At 37.3% G+C, this 17,139-nt stretch overlaps 1 protein-coding gene across 3 annotated transcripts in view; it reads right to left on the bottom strand.

Moving 5' to 3' along the window:
- LMBR1 (limb development membrane protein 1) overlaps positions 1–17,139 on the bottom strand; it is a 67,699-nt gene that overhangs the window by 35,893 nt on the left and 14,667 nt on the right. The window contains exons 3-5 of one of the 3 annotated variants that reach the window (XM_039706778.1): positions 15,063–15,102; positions 13,110–13,249; positions 8,016–8,119 (exon numbers count right to left, since the gene is read on the bottom strand). In XM_039706778.1, coding sequence (XP_039562712.1) covers positions 8,016–8,119; positions 13,110–13,249; positions 15,063–15,102 — 284 coding nt within the window. Of the gene's footprint in view, positions 1–377; positions 430–8,015; positions 8,120–13,109; positions 13,250–15,062; positions 15,103–17,139 lie in introns of those variants that run through there. The other 2 variants (XM_039706784.1, XM_039706794.1) reach the window with 2 other exon arrangements.

The following is a 17,139-nucleotide window of genomic DNA, read 5'->3' as shown; positions in this document are numbered from 1 at the left end:
TGCATATAATGCCCCCAACTGACTTAAGCACGAAGTCTAATAAAAACCTGATAAAATATTTTATATATATACAAAACCATTTAATGGTTTTTTAACCATAAAAATTATTTAATTCACATTAAATCATTATTCCTCGCCTAGCAAGTTTCTCTCTCCTGGCCACTGATTCTTGAATTCCTTTTTATCTCCCTCTCAGTGAAATATGGTATGGTCTTAAGCTGACAAATACATGGATGTTATTTACCTGTCCTGCACAGCCTTTGATCCTAAATGTCTAAATACAGACATTTAGGGGGAAAAAAAAAAGTATTTTGAAGTCAACATTTTGAAATACAAAAAAATAACACAACCAGGATTCCCAACCTCTTTCAACTTACCTGTAGTAATTCTCATGCTCTTACAGCCATAGTGAAAGGACAGCAGACATCACTGCAAACAGACATGACTTTTACAAAGGTATTTTCATTTTCACACTAATTTACACTAGAGTTACAGATTCCAGTCACAGATTCACAAAAGCAGGCCAAACACTCAAACTCTAATTTGCTAATACATATACTGGCAAGGTAAGAATTTTTTTTCCTCTGCAGAAATGCAAGCGGAGGACTTGGTAGTGTAAAGCTGTAATTTTAACATGTTTTCAGAGTTCAGTGTAACACTTGTCAATGTTGCATGCTAACAAGTTATACCAAACCTTCTCATCTTCCCAGAAGTTCTATAAGCTCTTCTCATTGTTAGTATTAGATGGGGTTACCCTCTACATTACAAATTACAAACACATTCTACAATTAGCCATGCACAAGCTGTTTCTGAGACTTTGGTGGAAGCAGCAACCACACAAAGGTTCAGCAGGCACCATCCTTAACACAAGATCTACAGTTAAATATAGTCCTTAACTCTGCACCTTACATCCTACAGATTGTTATACAACTGGTTTGTACAACTAAATGTTGTTGTTGCTAAATATACTTTTATTTTAAACAGAAGAAGGAAAAGCCATAATCAAGCTACTTGCCAAATCAAAACTTCAGAATCATCAGGATCTGCTTTTAAACTCTAATAAATTTTAGGTGGTGTCATTTTAAAGGACTCCAGTTTAAAAACTAGACTTCATATCTGAACTTAACAAGTTAGTTTATGTCAAAAATACAACCCCAAACAGCTGCCTTTGATGTGACTGATTAAACAACTTTTGTCTCTGGTATTACTAATGGAATGAGTAAATGGGTTGTAATATAATGTACAATAATTCAGTTGCATACTAGTAAACATTTCATAGAGATCAGAGCACTAAAGTCTCAGTTCATGCTAAATGATTTTATAGACAAATAAATATGAGCTTAAATGCCAAATAATCATCCACTGCCATCAGGGCACCTCAAGACTATTTGGTGAGCCATACACACAGTGGCCTGTGGGTACTGCAGTCAGGGGTAGAAGTAAACAAAGCACAGTGAAATTCTGTTTGCAAACAACATTCAAGGTTCTTGAACTCTCTAAATCCATTTTACAGAAAAATCAAGGCAAATTTTAAAGACTAATTTTAATTAGAGATCATTTCATATTGGAAAATAGTTCCAAGCCACTTATTTCCCAGTGTTTTGCAATACAGGAACAATTTCTTTCCATGGAAAAGTGCTTGAGAAAAGTGAAAAAGTTTCCAAATGTAAATACTTCAAAGCTAACCTTGAACATACTTCCAACATTGTCATCACACACTGTAAAATGTCTTTTACAGTAGTCTATACCTACAGATGTACCAGAGTTCTACTGGTACAAACAGCAAAGCTGGCAGTACAGATTTTCTATAAGGAAAAATACGGAAATTAAAATTTCCATACCCACCAAGAAATAAAAAAGCAACAGGTTCACTTTTCACTGTGTTCATTACTATGTTTAGGTACCCGGAATTTGCAACACAATACATCAGAAACCCAAGCTTAGTTCAGTCCTATTTCATACTGCAATGTCTAGGAAAAGCCATTATATTAAAAAAGTAGATCAAATAAAATACTGAGGAGATGGAAGACATACAGACTATGGTTTTTCAGCAAGCTAACAGCAGAGTACAACAAAAAAAAGCAGTTTGAAAATTGTTAATAATAGTATTTTTGCAAAGCTTCAACTTTCACCCTCTCCCCAAATAAGTATTTTATTTACAAAACGTATTTTTAAAAGAGATGAAGAAAAGAAATCTGCCTCTAAAAGCAAAGACCCCTGCATTTCACTATTTCTGAGGAACCTGCACCCCCATGTTTTACTTGCACGGGTTAAGCTGCAGCTGCTAACACAGGCAGGGCTTTGCAGCCACAACAGCCAAATCTTTCTACAGTAGCAAGCACAACACAATAAATGTTCTGACCACTGCTCCAGCTCACCTGCCTTCAGCTTATGAACAAACTGCTACATTTTTAAGTGTGTTTTTATAAAAATAAACTGAGAATTTGGGAAGAGCCATCAAGGAAAGGCAAGCAGATGGAGAGACTAGCTGACACATAACAATAGCTGGTGAAATATTACTCTTATTTTCTGTAATAAACACCAAGATCAAAACATTACGCAAGTTAAATTTCCTTGAAAGGTTCCCAGCAGGAGTTTTCCTTTTTGTTTGTGCAGTACACGATTTCCTCTCACCCACAAAAAACATACCAAGAATGTGCATGTGCCACTAACACTAAGCAGCACTTCCTTAATCACTCATTTCCAACAATTTATGGATGATCAGTGGCAAAAACGAGCAAAAATAATGAAAGCATGCAATGAAAGCTCATTGAGACAAACCGGCTTGGACTTCCTACTCATTTCTGTGTCTCTTTAAGATGGGGGTCTGATACAAATTAGCCACTGGGAAAAAAGTCATCTGGTCATAAAATACAGTACAGGGTCACTTTTATGTAAGTTTGCCAAAAGGGACATAAACCAGGACAATTTCAAACTGTGACACAGGATAGAAGTATATTAAAAAAATCTTTGTTCCTCCTCCATTGTGCTGTCATGTTGCTCAGCTTTATAGACATTCTGAGCACCAGCTCTGGCCTCTTCGCTTCCACCTGGTCTACCTAATTAATTAAGCAAGGAAGTTACCTCAAATTTTTGTACTATTTGTTTTTATTATCATGCACTTCTTTTGATGTTCCAGGAGTTAACCTCTTAATCCACAGACTCTGTGTGTTGTGTTCTGAACATTTTGGGATGTCTGGATAATTTGGATAATTGGTCAGGATGTTGCTGTCGCTCATGTTAAACTTTATGCTATGACTACAAGTTCAAAGATCAGTATTAAGGTAATATACTTCATAAAGCCTTTTTAAAACTGCACTTGTGATTATGCAATACCTAGTTTTTCCAGTTTCTTGCAGTAGTAAATTGCACTATTTGTATTTTCTTAAAAGGAAATTACTCCAAAACATCCTTCTCTTTGTTAACTTCAAATAAATACAAATTTCCATTGAAGTTACATCAAGAGAAAGGTCATATTTTAAAGGTCAAGAAAAGGTATGGCAATTATCTCCTCAAAAATGTTTGCCTGCTTCACACAGCAGCACACATGTAATTTTCTGTGCAGTCTGTTACCACACATGGAAACATCAGCACTGTGACCTACTCAAGTGCAAATAGCACAATTTTTCTTTTTTTGGAGGGAATGATAAAGAATGAGGTTAATTCTGACATTAAGAAACACTGTTGACAACTTTGTTTCATAACTACAATTGGAACACATCAGACAAAGAACTAGAAGATTATCTAAACAAGAAACATAATTTTATGCACAGTCTCTACAAAAGAAGACAAGAACAGAGAAAGATGCAAAACAGTTTTTAATACTGATGCAAGAGATTAAAGTGATATCAGGTGTATCAACAGCTCAGTTAACAGCACTGGCTAAGCTGGAATGTATCACAATTCAAAGCCTTAAAAAATCCAATCCACACGTGCACACAAAAACGTGTGTGCACATATACACACATGGCAGACAGAGCCATACACACACATATATATACACATATATACACACGTATATATATAAAGATTACCAGCACTGGCTAAGCTGGAATGTATCACAATTCAAAGCCTTAAAAAATCCAATCCACACGTGCACACAAAAACGTGTGTGCACATATACACACATATATATACATATATACACACACATATATATAAAGATTATCTATATACACATGTATATTATACAGCTCCAGTATTGGCTGGATTATTACTAATATATTATCATGTATCATAATATTATTATTGTCTTGACATCAAAATTGTTCAATTGCCATTCAGTGGAAATGAACAAGAGCAAAGCACAGCATTTAAGCTCTTTAGAAGGGCCTGGTCAGCCCCCCCAGGCCCAAAATGCCCTTTCTGAATTCACACAGTGGATTTAATGAAAACCTAGCAGATAATCAGTCTGAACTCCAGTGCAGCACTGCATCCATCCATGGCCAGTGACTCGTTTCCCTGTTTCTCTCTTCTGCACAATATGCAAGCCCTTGGTTGTTTTAAACTGCTGCCCTGGGGAAGCCAAGAGAGCCTCTCAAAGAGGCCATGTGCCATCTAAGAAAGTAAACCAGCAGCCAGGGAAAATGGCCATGGGAAACTGGAAGATGGTTAATCAAACCCATTCTGACTCAGAACAGTTAAGGGAGCAATGCTACCACTCAGGAACATGGAATGAAAAGTTATACAAAGCTCACAACAGTAATTTATGAGCTATCTGAAATATCAGAACTCGCAAAAAAAAAATCACATTACAGTCAATACACACAATCAACTTTTATAGCACAGTCTGTGATAAACAGATGGCTAAAATCTTCAGGAATCAGACCCACACGTGATAATGACTAAAATTACTGTTGCTATTTAATCTGAACAAAGGCATCCATTAAAAAATGAAAAAATCATTTCAATTTCAGGAATGAACCTCTTTTAATTATGCACTTTCAAAACTTTTATGGAAGTCCAACAAGTAATTGATATATTAAGACCTTCAAATAGACATCTTCAGTGCACACACCTATATCCCAAGTGACCTATTTAATCGTTATGATGAAGGCAATTCAATGACAAAAGGACCTGCATAAAAGCTTCCACTGGAACAGTCTTTTTATCCAAATTTTTATCTGAGCTGGGTATCTAGAACCAGCTGCTTTCCCAACTCCCAACTGAAAGATTAAAGATCCATGCCAAACCTCTTTACTGAATGTCTTCACATTTACAGTAGATCATTCTTCTCTTAAATGCTGTGAGATTTGCCAAATGTATGAAATGTTCTTTTAAACTGAGATCACCAAAATCTGATTTTTCCAGTGCACAGTAATAGTATTTGAACAACGTTTTATCTCTCTGGTCCATTACTTTGATGCAATGAATGACAAAATATGACTTTTTTTTTTAATTAACACACAAATAATTTGTTCAAATACCAACATTCTATAAAGCAATCATGGTCCCAAAATCTTCTTGGAAAAGAGGTAACAAACATGACAAAAATCTACTGAAAGTAAAACTTGATGGGAAACACCCTTCCTTCACAGATGCTACAACTGAAAACTGTACATGTAATCATGAGTTTGACTGATCATGAATTTTCCCAGATTCTAATCACCCAAGTATGTGATAAAATCTTTAAAACATATCTAGCAACTACTACAAGTAGAACCCTTTATTTACATCAGCATCTGAAAAGAACAGCACATTTAACTACCACCTTAGTCCAGAAGTGCCATCTGCCACCTACTCTCCAAGAAAAGCAAAGACAAGGTATGTTCATATTACAACATCCAACAATGCCTCAATCCTGACCAGCAGCTTCAAGGCTCACTTCAAATTGGCAAAACAATTCCATCCATTTTGGATAAATTTAAACAGAGAAGTGAGATAGAACAGACATTGCAAAAAATCCTGGAGTACTTGTACCAGGAACCACACTTGGCTTCTGGGATGGAGCAAAAACATCCAGAACTCAAAGAAAAAAAAAAAAAAAATGGAATTTCCTCCCCTCTAATAAGTGGATTTTGATACTAAAATCTGACCTCATGTGTCCCCATGAAGAAGCAAACTTCAAAGCACCAAAAAATCATATTTTCCCTAGCATCTACAGAAGATTATGATTCTATCTTACCCATCTTATCTCACAAATGCTTTCAAGCATGAATGTGCAATAGTGATCTGACTGATCCTGAATGGGGTTCATTGATAGCCACTACCATAAGAAAGTACCACATTAACTATTAAAAGTTTCCTGTGAAGTGCAAGTTTCACGTAGCTGGGATACACAAAGCATCTGTTGGAGCCTACCAGAGTCTACTGGAGTCTACCCCCAGAAGGACCTTACCCAGTATGCTAATGGAGAGAATCCTTGGTTTTGTTTGGTTGCAGGAAACACAAACCCCACTGAAATCAGTTAACACATTTTTAAGAAGAAACGATAAATATTAGCTGTGGCTAGATACTTAAGTGTCAAAAGGAAAATGGAGTGGCCTCCACATGAAAACTGGAAAGGCAGAGTTGCCAAAACCTCTCAGCCCTGTAGATACCTGAAGTGAATGAAGAACAGAAAGTGTTTTCCAGCCAAGATGGAGGAGTTAAACACAGCAGCCCATCACCAAACTCCTTGGAAGTTGAATGCATTAGTTTGGTCACTCAAACTCATTAGCTGGCTGAAGTGACCTGGCTACTTCTGCAGCTTGGTCAATGCACAGCAATGCTGCAGCAGCATCACCTCAGCCCAGGTGACACCAGACAACATTCACACACCACCAGGCCCTGCAGGTGTTTTCTAACACAGCTGCATGGCTGTAATCCACCAGTACCTTTTGTTGTGGAAATAAGTCTCTGTTTCTCCACATTATTCTCTCTGAATTAAAATTTTCCTTCACACAGTAGATCCTAAGTTGTTTTTCGTTTGTTTTGCTGTCCTCTGTTTTCAAGCGAGCCCAAAAATCCCAAATTGAATGGAACACCTCAGTTGAGCTTTCCCTAATCCCACCAAGAACCAAAATGGTAACTTCACTGCCTTCATGCCAGTTCCTGCCAATGCAACCAGGAATGATGTTTCCCTTCCAAACACAATTACTCCTTAATGGCCTGACATGCCACACCATGCTTCAGTGACTCATAGTCTTTTGCATCCATCTTTAATTCATTTTAATTCTCCAGATTTCAAGATCACTTTCCAAGACCCTTTGCTTTCTGACAATTGTCATCCAAAGGGAGCAGAATTCCCTCAAGGGTAGTATCATTAAAAACAAAAGTGTAATCATGTGGATGATAAAGATTAATGGAAAACTGCTACAATTGGTCCCCAGACACTCATTCCAGTTTAATCTATTTGATATTTATGATTTGAAATTAATTTTGACGTGCCTCCCACTACAGTAATTTTTCACTGTATTTCTTTAGTTCATGTATTATTACAATCATTATCTTATTGTTCAAAAATTGCTTTGCCAAGTTCCCTGCTTTACTCAGCCCTCAGCCTGCTTCAGCCCTCTTACCCTCAATATACTGAACTAAGTTGAATATTTTACGACATGTTTTTTAATATATTATTGTTAATATCCACCATATTTGAACCTTTTTTGGGATGTCTGTAATCTTTAAAATTAACAAATCAATCTTGTATTCTCATGGTCATCTGTTATTTAACCACCCTTCTCATTAGCAAAAAACCTCTCCTCCTTTTCCTTATTATTTTATTCCTAGTGCATTTCTTGAACCTTCTCTCCTTTTAACATCCCCACAGAAACATCTTCCAAAAAACAAAACCTGATTGAATAATTTCTTTTTTTTAACGTAATTTTCTTTATTTCAGTACACATGGCTTTTAAGGAGTCCTTTTTCCCCCTGTATACCTGGCCCATGCCAGAGTGTGCAGCTGTATACAACCTTCAACATAAGCAGACATGCCAGCACCAAACCCTCCCCAATCTGTAATTTCAGTTTCATTAGAAACAAGGGCTGAAAATTAAGTGTACACTGCAATTACTCTGTATTTAATAGTGTTTTCCTACCTTTTTTAAGCCAGCAAATCCTTCTGATTCCAGGAAGAAAAATGCAAAGGGCATCAACACAAATAAACACAGATTTGAAAAAAGAGAGGCAAGATTCCATAAACCTGCAACAAACAAAAAGTTTACATTATAAGTTTCACAGTTAAATATATTACATTTTCCTCCTTCACATATAACAATGTAATGTATGTACAAGTGCCAGGGGTTATGGATATAGTTATTTTCAGGTCACTGCTGAAAATATTCATTTCCCTGCATCATGATCTTCAAACAAAACCTGGATACAACTTAGCTTTCAACAGCAAATGTCTGAAACCCTGGGAGACAGACTGCAAGCTCAGGTGTACCACTTCCACAATCTCACTGAAGGTTCTTTAGAGAACCACTGCAGAAGTTCTCAGGACAAAGGTATTTTACCACTCTCAATGAATCTCACAAAATCCCGTTTTGTATACTCCCTTTCTCCCATATTTCTCCCAGCAAACCATGGATTTCAACATGTGGAGTACACAAATGCCATCATCACCTCCAAATCAGAAGAAGACATCATGGTAACAGCAGCCTTCCACAATGGGATGACTGGCTCAGCAGGCAAAACAAGAGCAGCAAATATTTTCATCTCAATTTTATAAGGCTTTCAACATCACCTCCCATGAACCCCCTCACAGCTTAATTAATGAGGTATGGGCAAGGTAAGTGGACTCTGAGGTGGACTGAACAGTGGCTGAGCTTCTGGGCTCCCAGGGTTGTGTCACCAATGCTGTGGACACGCTAGGGGAACGATGGTGGGTCAAACACCTTCACCAGGGAGCTGGGTGATGGGAGAGGGCACGTCCCCAGCAAACCTGCTCAAGAGACAGAATGGGGAGCAGTGTCCTGCAACTCTGATGAACCTCAACAGGCAAACAGAGAGCAGAGAAGAGAGGACTCAGGGAGATTTTATCCATGTACATAAATATCTGATGAGGGAGGGAGGAAGGAATTCAGGGTCAGATCTTTACAGTGGTATCCACTAAACTGAGGAGAGGCAATGAGCATGAATTGAAAAACTAGAAAATTTACTTATTCATAAAATAAAACACCAAATAAACTAAAAATTCCAAACATTTTCCACTGCCACTGTACTCAAGCAGTGCAACAGATTGACCACAGGTTTTGTGATCTCCATCCTTCAACATACTCAAACCTAAAAGTGGAGTGACCCTGCCTGGATCAGGTTATTTCCAGAGGCCTTTCCAACCTCAACCACTCTGTGATCTATGTGAAAAATCAACAACTCACTACAACAAGGACATCTGTAAGACACATGTGACATCTGCAGGAAGAGAAAGGGTTTAGAAAACAAGCTGAAGTGATAACTAATCTCTGTTCAGGTATCTGCTCTACTAAGACTTTCTAAGCTGAACACTTTCTGAACAGCCAGTTTCTGGTGCCTAAACATGAATCCATCATCAATCATCCTATCAGAAGTTGTGCAGGATGCAGTGTTTCTGCTTTATAAAAGCAGAAGCTTATCTGCAATTTAGTAGCTAACAGGTCTAACTACTGTCACATGTTCTGCATCCTTAAAAAAAAAGTCTGTAGAGAAAAACAGGTTTCCTTCCCCTCCATCCCCAAACCACACACATTTCCACAATTCTGCAGGACTGTGTTGTATCACCTGAATATCACTCAGAAAAGAATATTTCCCCATGATAAAAAAAAAATTTAACAGCCTTGTTCGTTTCCTTCTTCCCATGTACAGGCTTGTTTCTTTTCCTCTTTGAAACTTGCCACTTTGTAAAGAATAAGGAAGGAAAAAGACATTTACTGGATGTCCAGGGTATTCATTTTTATCAAGAGAAATTTCTTAATTAGATCCAAGTGTAAAAAACTTAGCAGTGATTTTTGCCTATACCCTCTCAAAAAAATGCTTCTATCATAGTCTTCCTTTTTTTCTTAAATGACAACATTCAAACTTGAAGGAGAAATAAAAGTTGGAGGGGAACAGGGGGCCGAGTGAACTTCAGCAATTGACAGCAGCAGGACATCAGCAACCAAACTGAGCCAAACAGGCTACAGAAAACAAAACAAGAAAATTCCAAAAGATGCCTGAAATATAACACTCATTTGCTAAAGAAAACAGAGTGCCTAAAGGTGGCTAAACTTCAGTTAACAAAGAGGGGGATTTTTCCTTTTGAATTTGCTTTGCCAGGAAGCTCCTGTTACCATTCGAGAAACATTCAGGCATAGCAACATCAGCAGGAATGTCATTAACAGCCCTTACAAGGGGACATTAACTCCAGCAGTCTGCACTTTTTTTTCTTTCCCCCCTCTAAAAAAGACACCAGAGGAAGAGTAGAAATACAACTTGATGGGGGTGGGAGTCTTATTTCAGCAGTTTTCTCTAACTGAAGACTGAGTGCATTCAGTTAATGCAAAGCTGAATACCTGCTTATCCTAATTTCAGCAGCTCTATTACACGAGTATTTTGCAACAGAAAACAGTGCTCAGGAGCTGCAGAGAACACTGTGCATTTTAAGGGAGAGGAGACTGGTGCATATCCAGGGTGATTTTCAAAAAGTTAAAATCCATAAATTTACACATTAGTGGCATAGAGGAAACACATTTACAGAATATTAAACTACAGAGTTACAATATGCACATAAAGTTAGGAAAGACAAGGGCAGTGCTGTTCTGCTGCTGACAGGCACATGCATTTCCCTCAGAGTAAGGATCTTCTCTATTTCTCATCCTCATTTAATAGTTCAGAAGTCAAATTAAAATAGACACAAAAATAATTATTTTCTACTATACTGACTGCATCATAAAATTTCATAGGACACTTGACATCAACATATAGAAAAGCTTTAAGCAGCCAATTAGAATTTTTTTCATTTGTAGTGACCAAAGATTATCCCCCATAAAATAAGTAAATAAAACACAAAAATTAAAAATTTCTCAGGCTTTGGCTAACAGATTAGACCCCAAGCAATTTCCCATTTTTCTTACTCATGGCAGTTTCATTACGCTTTACCCCCACCTGGTGGTTGTACCCAAAAGCAGCACAAGGGAGCACTCCTGTCAGAACTAGTGTTAGTTCAGCACATTAATTAGCTAAGTGTGTTTATACTGGATCCAGGTGCGGCCTTTCTGCCTAGTTTCAAAAGTTTCAGACATATATTTTCAGCTTTTTTATTTGCCAGACGTAACGCAACAACCTACAGAATAAAACCCTCAGCGTCAACTTCAAGTACAGCTATCAGATGATAGCTGTAAACCACAAATCTAGGGGGGGAAAAAAAAAAAAAAAGTGTTTTAAAGCAACACAGGATCTGGCAGCATTTTCGAGGCAGCACACAGGCCACAGGCGCAGGCGGTGCGGGCCGGGTGTGAGTGGCCGGGCGCCCTCAGAGCTCCCCGGGCGCGGCGATCCCGGGCGCGGCCGCGTGGGGGAGCCCGAGCCCCAGGGACCGGCCCCGGGCCAGCTCCGACCCGAACCCGCCGGAACTCGCCCCAAATTCACTGCCCGCCATCGCACCCGCAATGCACACACCTGGAAACGCCAGAATGCTCCATTCCCCTCCTTGTTAGCCTCTGCTGCTGGACTGGCCAAATAGAAATTATACTGTGTATCCATAAAGCAGTATTTTCAAACATCGTCACGCTAAAAGATGGTCACTGGCAAATTCAAAGGCTTTCCTATTTAACACCAACGATTCCAGATTTCTTACTAACCCAAATTTGCTGGAGCAACAAGTGACAGTAAAAATTTCTGAAATGGTTATCATATAATTTTCAGTCTCTGATGGATTTTACTGCTCTTTTTCCAAAGATAATCCTTCCTTCTGTGTCTGAATCATCTTCCAATAATTTATTTTCTCATGTTTGGGAATAAAGAATATAAATGTCTGAGCAGCTGAATCTATGTAAAAACATTTATTTAGCTTGGGATTTTTTTCTCCCACGTAGGAGACATACCAAATTAGCAAATCTCCACGACGTGTCACAAAACACATCATAAAATAACTCAATTAGAAAGACCCTGTACAGTCACCTGGTCTGACCTGCCCTTAAAGAGCCAAACTGCAGGTGCCATCAGGGCTTTGGCCACCTGAGTTTTGGAAAACTTTCAAGAACTCCCAGTGTCTCTGGACAGCCTTTTTCACTGTTCAGCCATCCCTGCTGTGAAGAATTATTCCATTATGTCCTACAAACATCACTTCGCACCTCTCACTTCACAAAACAAAACAAAAACCCAAACTAAAAAAGAAAAAATCCTTGCAAGTCAGGGATCCAGAAATCCATGAATTTGCTATATGTGAATATTATCAGACATTTAGCAAAAAGCATGCACTTTTCCAAGCAAAACACAAAACAAAACCCCAAACTAAAAAAGAAAAAATCCTTGCAAGTCAGGGATCCAGAAATTCATTAATTTGCTATATGTGAATATTATTAGACATTTAGCAAAAAGCCTCCAAAGCCAAATTGCTCTCTCTTCACAAGACTAAAGAGAACACCACAGTTAACCTGTAAATTATTTGTACCAGATTAAATATTTTCATACAGTGAACATACTTTCTGCAGACAAACCTAGAAAAGAATGTCCTGTTTTCATCAGTTATTTTATTGCACATCTTTATCACGTATTTATATTCCACAATTTTCCTTGTTTGCACATAAATCACCAACAGCTGAATTTAACTATCTCGTCTGAGCTGCCCACAGCTAGCAAGTTTCATAAAACATGTTTTTATTTTGAGAATAAATTTATAGGTATCACCATAAAGAGAAAGGCATATAAATCTTGCATTAACATAAAGAAGTGTGAACAGCATGTTTCAAGTTAGCTTCTAGTAGCTCTTATTTACATTAATGTTCAAAGCAGTGAATTTGGTTTAATTCCATCAAGCCTGCATAATTCTTTAAAAAAAGAACAGAACAGTTAAGACAGACTTTTGTGATATGTCACACAGCAGCAAAACCAACTAGCCAACAGCACATTAACAATTAGCATATTAAATGAAAAGAGTTATCAGTTTGAAAATAAGGACATATCTGTGCACACATAACCAAGACATTGATTTTAATTAAATTATGCTGAGTACTAACCATGAATTAGTGAGCCATTTAACCACTGAATATAGTAGTTTTGTGGAAAAGAAAGCAGGATCTCATTGCTGATTATTGAGAAAGGTAGAAGCAGGACTGCACCAGCTGAAACTGCTAGAGTGAAGGTACTCAAGAACAGCCTGAAATTTAAAGAAATGTACCACTGTTACCACCAACATGCTCTGAACAGCAGGGAAAAAAGTAATTAAACTACCTGCTAATCAGTGTCTAAAGGCAATACATTCTTATATTATAAATGGGCAGGAGAAACTGGGATTTCCAAAACATCTGACTTTCAAAAAGCAAATTTAAAATAGCTTACAGAACCCAATACAAATAATTTGGTTTTCCAACTACCATGATTACTCTCTTGGCACATGCATGCATTCAATTCCATTTAATACAAAGGTTAAACTACTCGAGTTCATTAAATATCTTTTCACCAGTCTCCTCTGTCAGTTTTAATTTCCCACACAGACACATACACAATAAAAATATTCAGTTTCTACATTCTTAGCACAATTTTTAAAAGCAGAGCAACATTCTAACAACTAAAGAGTCACTACAATTATACATAAATATTTGAATACCAAACTAAAATAAAAAGTTGGGTTTTTTTCCAAAAAGGAGTTATTCAAGTTCTTATCTCATAAATGTAAAGTCAATATACAGAAATTGTCAGAAATGTTTCAAATATTTAAGCTTATTCCTTTTAGATCCCAAATACAACTTACACCAAATGCCATCTTGTGGCATTAAAAAGAACTGTGTCCTTAAAAAAAAAATCAACAAAACTTTCTTACAGAACTAATCTAATGCATTAATAAAATTAGAAATAATTCTCAATGCAAAACTGCATGACAAAATAAATAAAACATCCCTACAACAGCAGCATCTGTAAGCTGCTGGCAGAAATCTTACTTTTCCTTAATAGTCTACAAGTCCATTTTTCATTCATACAATACTTCAAAAACAAAGTATGAGTAAGTAATTTTAACTTTTAGAATATGCTTATGTTGTTGCTGTTGGCTTCTGAGATTTTTTCTTCTATTTAATGATGTTTAAGTATTCTAAGCCAGAACTGGGAAACCTAACAAACTACAGCAAAATGCTACAGCCCTCTGCCTTTGTTTTCTCATCCCTCCACACCTCAAATCCTGACAATTATGCCATGAAGAAAAATCTATTTACATATGTTTCAGAGTTATCGCTTTTAGGAAAATAACATGCACATTTAAAGAAGCTTAGGCTGAAAGGAAAAAGAACATTTTCTATTTACAACACTTTTCTCCAAGCTCTCCTTCCAAGGGGATGCCAGCAGCACCAGGGAAGCCAAGAGCACTGGGACACAGCAGGAGCCAGTTCACACAGCTCAGCCAATGATGTAACTGGGAGGGCAGCACCAGCCAGGGCAGCTCTGCACATCCTGAGGCATATTCAAATAGGAGATACTCATCTCTAACTTCACACAGCAAGAGGATAAGGAGAAGCTGCTGGCAAAGGAGAGACCAGTGCTTGTCTTCCACTTGTCACCTTCCTGCAGCTTTTGTACACTGATCAAAGGTATCTTCTTCAGAGAGAGCTAACTTGCTTCACAGGATCACTGCCTCCCTTCCATCCACTGCTGTGGCCACTTCCAACACCTCCCATCCAAACACCCATGTTTGGAGACCTAAATGCATGTCTTGCACTCAATTCCAGCTCTTGCAATGTTCTGGCCAACTTCATACCTACCAGCAGAACTACAGGTGAAAAAAGGCCTAAACCAAACTTTCACAACACTTTTCATAACTCAAGGTGCCACTACACCAAATCTTTTTCCCTGAACCTCTAGCAGTCTATTTAAAGTATACTTAAATATTTCAAAGAGATTGTTATTTATTTGGAAGCACAGAAGATTCCTATCATAACAATACATTCAGGAGAAGTTCTGCCAAGAAGAGCTATACATACGATATTCTGTTAACGATGGCATCTTCATCCTCTTGCTCATCTGAAAATTAAATTACATCAGGTTACATTCAATACTCATTTGTTTTTCTTCAGGCTAAAATGTACATAGATAGGAATCATTTTAATTTACAATTAAAATTCAGATGGACTAATACAATTCATGAGCATCAATATTTTAAGAAGGTTCCTTCCAAAAACGAATACTCTCATCCTGTTTTTTCACTAGTCAAACTTTTTTTCATCAATGTAACAACAAAGTTATTTCACTTTTAAAAACAAGAAAGAATACCCAGAACAAGAGTGATGACTGCTCAGCTGCTTCCCTTTACTTACCCTTCTTTCCACCTCCTGGGGATTTGGGGGAGAGGAGGAAGGAGAGGTAGTTGTATTCTTGTTATTTGTTTTGCACTTAAGATACCATAACTTCCTTCTGATACTTCACATTTTAGACCATTTTTATTCACTTACTCCTCATTTCATACTTCACTAAAACAATCTTTTTCAAACAATAACATTTAAGATGAATCACTAACACATCCTTCATTTACTCTTTACACGCTTCTCTATGCCTTTTTATTCACTTACTCCTCATTTAATACTTCACTAAAACAATCTTTTTCAAACAATAACATTTAACTCAGATGAATCACTAACACATCCTTCATTTATTCTTTACACGCTTCTCCATGCCCATCAGTACACAAAAGTAAGCATTTCTAAACTTGAAATAATGTAGGCATTTTGAAATAAAAAATTCTGAATTTGAGATAATTTTACACTCAGCATTCTAATTTTTTTCCTATTTTCCACTGAAGATAGTACACCTGACTTTATTTATTCTTGAATTTTAAAATAAATTTAAGTTCTTAAGAGTCATGCACACAGTTGAAATAAACACACAACCATTAACCTCATGCTATTTTGAAATTCTTCTGTGAAAGAACCTGGAGTTGCTGGTTTTTTTTGATGGATACCTCATGGTGTTTTGAAAGACTAAGTAAAGGTCTCTTATGAATCATTTTGGCTAAAAAGCAGTGAACAATTTGTCCTGAAAGAGTTGCAGTTGTGTTAACACTTCAAGCATTTCTCATCAGGAAGATCATAGCAGGCTACAAAGTGTGCCTAAGTACATGCTCACAGAGCTTTCATAAAGTCAGGGCAGCTGCAGGGCAGTTCCTCTTCCCAGCTGAGGAGTTAACTGCCAACAAAGGGTAATAAAAGTGTCTTTGCATCCAACAGTGTTTGCCAAACCAGTTTCCCCTTCCTGTTCTTTCCATCTCCAAATGGTAGCAGCGTTTTGATGTCCAAAATACATATCAGGATCAGAAGACAGTATCTCTCTTACTTCCTATGTTTACCTTTCCTTTTTTAGATGTACCTTTTTTCCAAAGAATTAAATTCCACAAAAAGTTTACTTTTTAAAACACAAATCCATCCATGACAGCAGCTCTACATTAACATAGGTCACTCAAAAACAGTTTCCAATAAAGTTCAAAGCACCAAGATCACCACACAAAACAATGTTTCTAAAGCCTGACTATTATCAAGCACCAAGGTCCCAGATAAGCTGTCAAAAATCAAAGATTCTGTGATTTTTATACTGATTTTTATGCTATTTGTCTTTAGAAAAAAATATTGAAGGAAATGACAGGGGTTCCTACAGACTAGTTTTAGAATGTAAATTAAACAGTGTTTCCAAAGGGAAAAAAATATAATATTATCTCAAGGTATTTTATAAACTTCAGTGGTGAAGCCAAAGAGGTTAATACAACTGAAATAATAATTGTACCTGATCAGAGCAGAACTTTCTGAAGAAATAATGCTACCTCCCTTCTGTAACACTGGCAACCTCTCACTTTACTAGCAAAAGCTCAGAACCTGATTTTGCTGCCAAAACACAGCTGAAGATACTTATCCTGGAAAAGCTGATGTGAAAGGAGAACAACAGGATCTGAAAGCAAGGGAGGCAGAAGCACCTACTTTGACATGAACCCCTTTCCTCCATCTCAAAACAATTAACATGTTGGCTGCCATACACAACCAGGTCAGTGCAGGCTGCCATAGACCAGGAGCCTAA

The sequence above is a fragment of the Passer montanus genome, unplaced genomic scaffold (genome assembly GCF_014805655.1).
Source record: "Passer montanus isolate IOZ18808 unplaced genomic scaffold, ASM1480565v1 scaffold10, whole genome shotgun sequence".
Classification (NCBI taxonomy): domain Eukaryota; kingdom Metazoa; phylum Chordata; class Aves; order Passeriformes; family Passeridae; genus Passer; species Passer montanus.
The sequence above is the reverse complement of the archived record's forward strand: the minus strand, read 5'-3'. Positions and strand labels throughout refer to the sequence as shown.